The following is a 7,522-nucleotide window of genomic DNA, read 5'->3' as shown; positions in this document are numbered from 1 at the left end:
TTATTTTTTATTAGCTGACGTGTCAAATGTGTAACACAATGTGTACCTATATGACATTAACTCTACGCTATTGAATTGATAAATCCCTTTCACCAAAGCTCAGACGTTTGGCCAAGTCACCAGTGGCCCAAAACAGCTAATGTATCTCATAAATCACCCCCCCCATCAAAAACAAAGATTTTACTTTTGATCATCTGAAACGATATACTTTTCTGTCCGATTTTTCATTAATTATTTTGTACATTTATTTATTTTTACATTTTGAAACCAATTATCTTTATTATTGCAATTCGTTATTATAAACGAACAAATCTCATATGCTTTCAGTCAAAATTTGTCTCCTCGCCGTCAGAAACTTGGCATATTTATTCATTTGCATGTGCACATTTCTGACAGTTTCGATAAAGAGCCGTTTATTGACGCAGTTGAAATTAAATTGGTAATGAAAACATCAAATTACGGATAACGAATAATTTTACAAAGTATAGAACAAATATAAACAGTGTAATTTGTTGTTTTACCTTCAGTCAATATGGCTACCTGACAGTCAACAGTCTTCAAGCAGAAATGCTCCAATGTCATTGATTTATTGTAATGGATCCACTGGATTGTGATTCATATATTTGTATGTGCAGCAGCAATCACATTGTGTATTTTACAAATTATTCAAACAAATATTTCGTTAAACAATACAGGTGACATTAAATTTGTTAGCTATATACAGTTATGATTCGTTAATCTAAATAGTTTACAGTGTGATTTTGTTTAATAAGATGTATACCGTTGGGTCATTTTAAGAGATTGATTTAAAACGACCAAAGATCGCATCACCCGTAAGCCCCCAAACATCCGAGTTTCATAATGGTATTCGAACGACAAGAAGTTAACATGCATGGTTGATTATTTTTTTCAAAGGGGTTCAAACTGCCCAAAAATGTAAAATAATAGTAGCGCTTTGTCCGAGATGAACAAAAAACACCATCCTTGAGTGTTTGCTCGTAACTGGCATCCAGGTGGTTGGGTTCCCCATAGCAAATATATAAAACATAGGAAATGTGTCCTACCAAGTTCTGCCGTAAAGCAGGTTTGAATTAATCATGTTATTGGTGTATTCGATGAGGGCCGCGTCTGTCTGGCCCATGTTTATCTGGCTGTGTAGAATTGGCGGACTTGGAGACATTTCCTCGAGTTCTTCGGCCGAAGATAACGGGTTCACCTGCTGATTTTGATGAAGATTGACCGCACTTCCAGATGCTCCCATCGGCTCACCTGAGCTATTTTGCTGTTGAACTTGCTGATGACTAGGTGTTGGTGTACTGGATCCGTTCTGACAGGGCTTCCCATCCTTAACGAGAACTGGCACGGCTACCCGCCTTGGCGACTGTTGCTGTGGGCACGCGTTACCGTTCTCTTGTTGCAGTTGCTGTGTAGTTTTGTCCTTCGCCTGTCGTTTCATTTTGTACCTGTGGTTCTGGAACCAGATCTTGACTTGGGTCGGCGTGAGGTGTATCATGCTCGCCAGATGTTCCCTCTCGGGCGCTGAGAGGTATTTCTGCTGCTTGAACCGCCTCTCAAGCTCGTACACTTGGGCCTGGGAGAAGAGCACCCGTCGTTTTCTCCTGGGCGCAGAGTGTAAGGTCACCATAGACTTAGTGGCGTCCATACCTGCCAACGCTCCCATGCCGGCCATATTCATCCCAGTAGAAGCCCCCATGAATCTAGAAACTGAAATAAAATAACATAAGTACAGTTGGGTGAGTTGTGATTCGTGCGTAAACTGTGCGTAAACGCAAAGTTTTGTGGGCATTCTTTTGGATATTTTGCAGTTGGTAATGAATGGCTGTTTAAGCCTACTAGCAATTTGCAATCAATTAAATCTAAGAAAAGGGGTTTGAACTTACTTGTTGGGTATCGGGGTTCGGTATTGGCGCTATACCAAGCCGTTGCTGCTGCACCATTTCTCACAGTGTCTTGGTACGACGGTAGGTCTCCCATATTGCCGATACCCCCGTTGCAGTATCCTCCCATGGCACTGGAAAACTGAGACACACTGTGTGGCATGTGATAGGTAGCCGCCACTGCGGTGTTGTGGCCCAAAGAGTGCTGTTGCATTCCCGAATGAGACACCTGAGTTTGTCGGTATGCGCCAAGCGGAGACGCGAGGTTCCCTGTGTTGTCCATGCCGCCAAACTTTCTGTACGTCTCTTCGATAGGGCTCAAAATATCTGTCACTGAGAAAGGAGTTGAGTGCTTTGGGCTCAAGGACATGGTTTAGCCCGCAGGTGAATTTGCTGAACGCGGAACAAGCCCGTGGTGCTGTTCCTCTCACTGTTACAGGACAGCTACGTAAGAGTACTTGTGCTCCGTCTGAGGTACCCAATTGATCGCCTTGGAGAAAGAGGCGAGCCTTGGGCGCTCTTATCCTGGGTTTCTCTGCCAGGCGCCAGGTTTACGACAAACATAGGGGTGGAGCCATAACGAGCCAAACGAGCCAACAATGGCCATTGACATTTTACTAGGTTATTGAGCAAAAATGTTACTTTTGGAGCTAAGGGTGAAAAATGCTATTTCGATTATTTACACGGTAAATTAATACATTATTGGTGATATGAGTTGTAAGCGATTGTTTAATTAGTTACTTCTAGGCTCTGTAATTAGACTATAGGCCTATATCGTACAACCTAAGCTTATTTGCATAACTTCCGTGAACTGTGAAATACCTCTGTAGCCTATAATTATAACACTAGTCTGTTGTTAACGTTGTTGTCTCCAAATGTACCTGGACTGCAGGCAACTGAATTTAGGGGTTTTAGCCTGTAGGTCAACCTGCCAATAATTCCTTCAAAATCTACACACATTTCAATGATCCATAAATGAAAATGTTAAGATTAGTCAAACAGGCCTATAGGATTAGTTCTAATCATGATATTCCTTTGAGCCTGTATTAATATCAATCCGATATTTATGCAGCGACTGCCAGAATATAGATTTTAGTGACCTCAGTAATAGAAAATGCAATTTCAGCCCCAACTTTGTTATGGTCGAAATACTTAAATTATATCGGCATTTGCAAACACTAGTTGTCACATGCATGAACAGTATGTTTTGCCAGTATATGTGAAATACAATCTTTGGATAGGCAATTCAATGTCCATAACGCATTTTAGATGCGGGTTAACTTTACTGTGCCACATAGCATAAGTTTGTCACCGTGGCATGTATTTCTGTAGACCATATGCAAATCACTCAACCTCTCAACCTCGTGGTCGTTTCCGACAGTGTTTGGAATGGGGACTCAAACCACGTTGACGCTGCTTCTGCTTGCTTTGGAACCATGGGCAGACTCCTTTTGCGTGGTGGGCATTCAATAACGAGAGGAATCGTTATTGTATTGAAAATCTGGATTAATGAGGCAATCAATTCTTTAGGTAAACTTTTAAAATTTACTAAAGACATTTTTGTCATAGCAGTAAAACCTAATCGTGATATAGGCCTACGAAAAAATACGGGGCATTGTCTAACCTACACCTGAAATACTTTTTGAACCAAAAATCGAGTCTATATTTGATTACATGACCTTTTCAGCGTCAAAAGTTGTATTGTAGCCTAACCCATTAATAATGTGTCTGACTTGAAATGTTTATCGTTAAATTAAGCTAAAATGCAACGGTTTAAGCAAATGGCAATAGTAATTGCACCACGTTGAAATTAATATATAGGCCTGGCCTACCCTAAACAGTAAAAAACGAAATGGGAAGAAGTCACCTTAATCTTCCTATTGAACTAATAGCATGCTAGGTATTATATGACTACTGAGCTACTGCAGCTAATTTTTAGCAATTAAAAAAGGCAATAATTACCAATTCAACGCCAAACTTGAGACACTTAGGCTATACACCAAATGCACTTACTGCATTTTGTAGAAATATTGTCTTAATATTGTATTCAAAATGGAGTACTCGCTTTCAATTTAATGTAGGCCTACCGTTAGTGGCACCATTCATTAAGACTTACAGTCACATTTTGAGTATATAATAATAAAAATAGCTACAAACTCGGAAGTCTTTAAAGGGATGACTTTTCTTTATCAATGGGGCACTTGATGCATTCCGCCATCACCAACTCAATAACGAGAGACGTTTGGAGAGGTCAGTTAAAGGGTTTGCGTGCGTAGAGTAAGAGCCTGGGTCCTGAACCGTTCCTGTTAATGCAGAAAAGATGTAAGTGAAGCAAATGAGCTTGTGTGGAATCCAGGTTGCTTGTTCTACAACACGCATGGCAGTTATTAAACTTCCATTTCATCGTAGAGATTTGCCAATAAAAGAAAAACCAAGAATTAAGAGTATATCTTAATTTCTAGTCCAAAAGGACCACTGTTGTGCGTGAACAGGAAACTAAATGTAATGCAATTGAAACAAAACGACGAAACAGTTATGGGTCAAAATGTTTTGGGGAATTGGAAAACTAGAGAACTTCTATGCTTATCTTTGTTAATACCATAGCCTATGATATCATTTGTATTTAGTCCAACCGTATGCAGTTTTGTTAAAGGAATGTCTGACGTTTTATAACACAAATAAATTGGGAAATAAAATAACTTACAACGACAATATTCTCTCTATCAGTATGACAGTTATGTCAAAGTGTTTGTGTCCAGTCCATCGTAATTAAGTATTATGAAAGACGTAGCTTATTGTAGGCCCTATTCATTTTTAAAAGCCTATCATTTTTGCTTTATTTGTACTTTCTTTCGATTAGGATTGCTGTACCTTTCTTTTGAAGGCTACAGTAGAAAATGTTTTACTGAAGCCTAATGTGTTATATAGTCTGCATTAAAAAAAGTTTAATTTGAACTTTATGGCACAGCACAGATAGGCTACTCTTAGCTCTCTATAACTGTCAGTCTTCTGTCATTAAGGTAACTAAGGTTACCTTAAATGTAAATTGTAAATAATGGATTAAAGATACATTATGAATTAGTCATTGTAAAAGGAAATATTAAAAAAGAAAAGTCATAGTGTAAAAGATGCAATCGTGTTCCTGTAAATTTGAAGAACGAAAAATGTGCACCTGGGGACTATACCACGTGGAGTTTTTACGCCTTAAATATATATCTATTTTAATCTTCACACGTAGAGCACCTTGCATTGCACGTGTACATCGCACACACGTTTTTGTTTAAAATGTGGTCATATTATTTTTTTAATCCATCTCAGTTATTGGACACAACTGACAGTCAACTGAATTGTGTCGACAGAGAGGTCCACGTCAAGCCGCCTCAAGATCCTGTCATCCACTCAATATTCTGTATTAAATTACTGTCGTTGATTTTTGTATTTGTGGGTAAGAAATGGAGTAATACGTTTGTTGGCAAGGTCTGTTAATAGAAATGAATGATTGTTATGTATGTTTGTAAGGTTTACAATGTGATGTATTTGTCATGGGTAACAAACGTTGACATGACCTATCTCAGATGAGATTCCTGCATAAATTGTCGATTACCTCATATTTTGGTTTAATTTTTAGTTTATGATTATCTATTTGTTGTTGTTTTTTTCACATCAAAAGGCAATAATGAGTGCATCAGAGAGCTTCTGGTCATTCACTGTACATTGTATTCTCATACTGATTGTCTATATGAATCCCTTGTATTATGAGAGCAGCTAAGTGCAGCCTGTACCTTGTTGTGATCCTATTTCAAGACTATGCTCTATGTCTTACAAGACTGTTAATTCTGGGCCACAATCAAATTAGAGATATTGGCTCATATTGGAGCACGCGGACATTTGTGCAGACAGTGGATTCATGAATATGAAGATGTGATCTATGGATCTTCTGAGGGCCACTTGATAAAATGAATATGCAGACATCCCTCAAAAACAAGACAGACCTTAAAGGAAAACCCACTTGTTTGGACATGGCTGAGCTGTACCTATGATACACGTGCATACTTGAACGCTGGGATTGTTGCTTTGATGTGAACCAGTGTATCAACTGTCCTAAATTAGAGTTTGCAGATGCTGAGTGTAACACAGACAGCAGTTGTCTTCACATTTATCCTGCTCTGCCTATTCACCTGCGAGGCTTAATTCCAAGAAATTGATACAAACATTTCACATATCGAAAGGTTTCAGAATTCTGTTATGTCCTTTGACCGTGTAATCTATTGGAAAGTGATCATATTTTCATCTTGTTTTTCATTTGTGATACGGTTTTCCTACAGCCACATTCTGCTGACAGAGAGGACAAAGTATCCACTACCAAGTAAATAGGCACTTGACAGTGTTTAAGTCTCAATTAAATGCATTTTTTACAGGTCTATTTTTTCAAGCGTATATGTCACAATTAATTTAGGGAACCAGACACACCCTTGGGCCTGATTACATTTTTCGTCTAAATTCCCTCATATCTCTGTCTAGGATATCTTGAGAAAATTGCCCTCAGCTTATCAGCAACATTTGAGAAGGGAAGTAAAATGTTGTATCTGAAATGAGAAAGACATGGTGATTATGGGACTCATCACGCCTGTGTCCTCTTTTGTGTAAAGACCACTACAAAGCCATTATGGTGTGAAAAGACATGTTTTTACGCCCACAGGCCCATCATTTTCTCTGCAGTCTAAGTCCATCATTAACACTTGGTCTCTGTAGCGGGTGACTTTATTGACTGGTCCCCTCCTTTGTAAACAGAAGAGCGATCTTCTGACAAACAGCCTTTCTGTATCATTTCTGACCTCTTCATTGCATATTGCTTTGGGACATTGGTTGTGTCCTGGCCACTTCTTAATGGTCCTTTTGTGCACCCTTAAATGACCATCATTAGCGTACAATGCGGGTCTATATTAGAAGAGAGGAGTACAGTAGCTTGCTTTGCTTCTGTGGTTTATAAGGGTTGAGGTTAGTATCTACCTTGTAATCTCTTTATAAATAGTATGACATGCGGACGGGAGCCAATGTGCTGTACTATCTCACAGACGTGCCTTGAACAATATTTGATATTTTTAATGAACAAAAATATTCTAGATTTCCCCCAGCTTCCTGTCAGGTTTCACATTCACAGGGATATATTGCAAAACAGAAAGTATAATTGTTTGGGTGTACTATTCATGCGCATGTGTGCGCCTGTGAACGTATGACATTTTGCCCGTAGATTCACCTCTTTCCAAAGTTTTTTTTTTCCCTCCTCCCCCAGTTTTTTTTCCATTTCTCTTCTCCACTCTCTCTCCCCTGCCCCTCATTCTCTCCCTTCTTCGTTTAATCCCCTGCTCTTGTGAGGAGCAATAGGACAAGCAGCTGTGCTCCCGCGGCTCTTGGAAAGGCAGCCACTCGAGTCGGTCACAGGAGGGGTCCAGACCACCTGGCTCCTGGGCACCCAGGCTCTCAGCGGTGGGAGGAAGCCGGGGCCAGAACTCACACTGAAGCCAGAGAGTGGATGGGGGGAGGGGGAGTTATAGTGACCTCTGACCCACAGCATGCACTGCCCCAGCGGTGTGTCCGCACACACATCAACACACATGTGTGTA

At 39.8% G+C, this 7,522-nt stretch overlaps 1 protein-coding gene across 1 annotated transcript; it reads right to left on the bottom strand.

Annotated features, from left to right (window-relative positions):
- Positions 1-9: 9 nt before the first annotated feature.
- Positions 10-2,371, bottom strand: nkx2.4b (NK2 homeobox 4b). Its single transcript, XM_062467314.1, has 2 exons — positions 1,902-2,371; positions 10-1,725 (listed from the first exon to the last, which is right to left on the bottom strand). The coding sequence occupies exons 1-2, from the start codon at positions 2,266-2,268 to the stop codon at positions 1,061-1,063; spliced, it is 1,032 nt and encodes a 343-aa protein (XP_062323298.1). The 5' UTR covers positions 2,269-2,371; the 3' UTR covers positions 10-1,060.
- Positions 2,372-7,522: the final 5,151 nt, after the last annotated feature.

Source organism: Osmerus eperlanus, chromosome 8 (assembly GCF_963692335.1).
Source record: "Osmerus eperlanus chromosome 8, fOsmEpe2.1, whole genome shotgun sequence".
Lineage (NCBI taxonomy): Eukaryota > Metazoa > Chordata > Actinopteri > Osmeriformes > Osmeridae > Osmerus > Osmerus eperlanus.
This window is presented reverse-complemented; position numbering and strand designations above follow the sequence as displayed.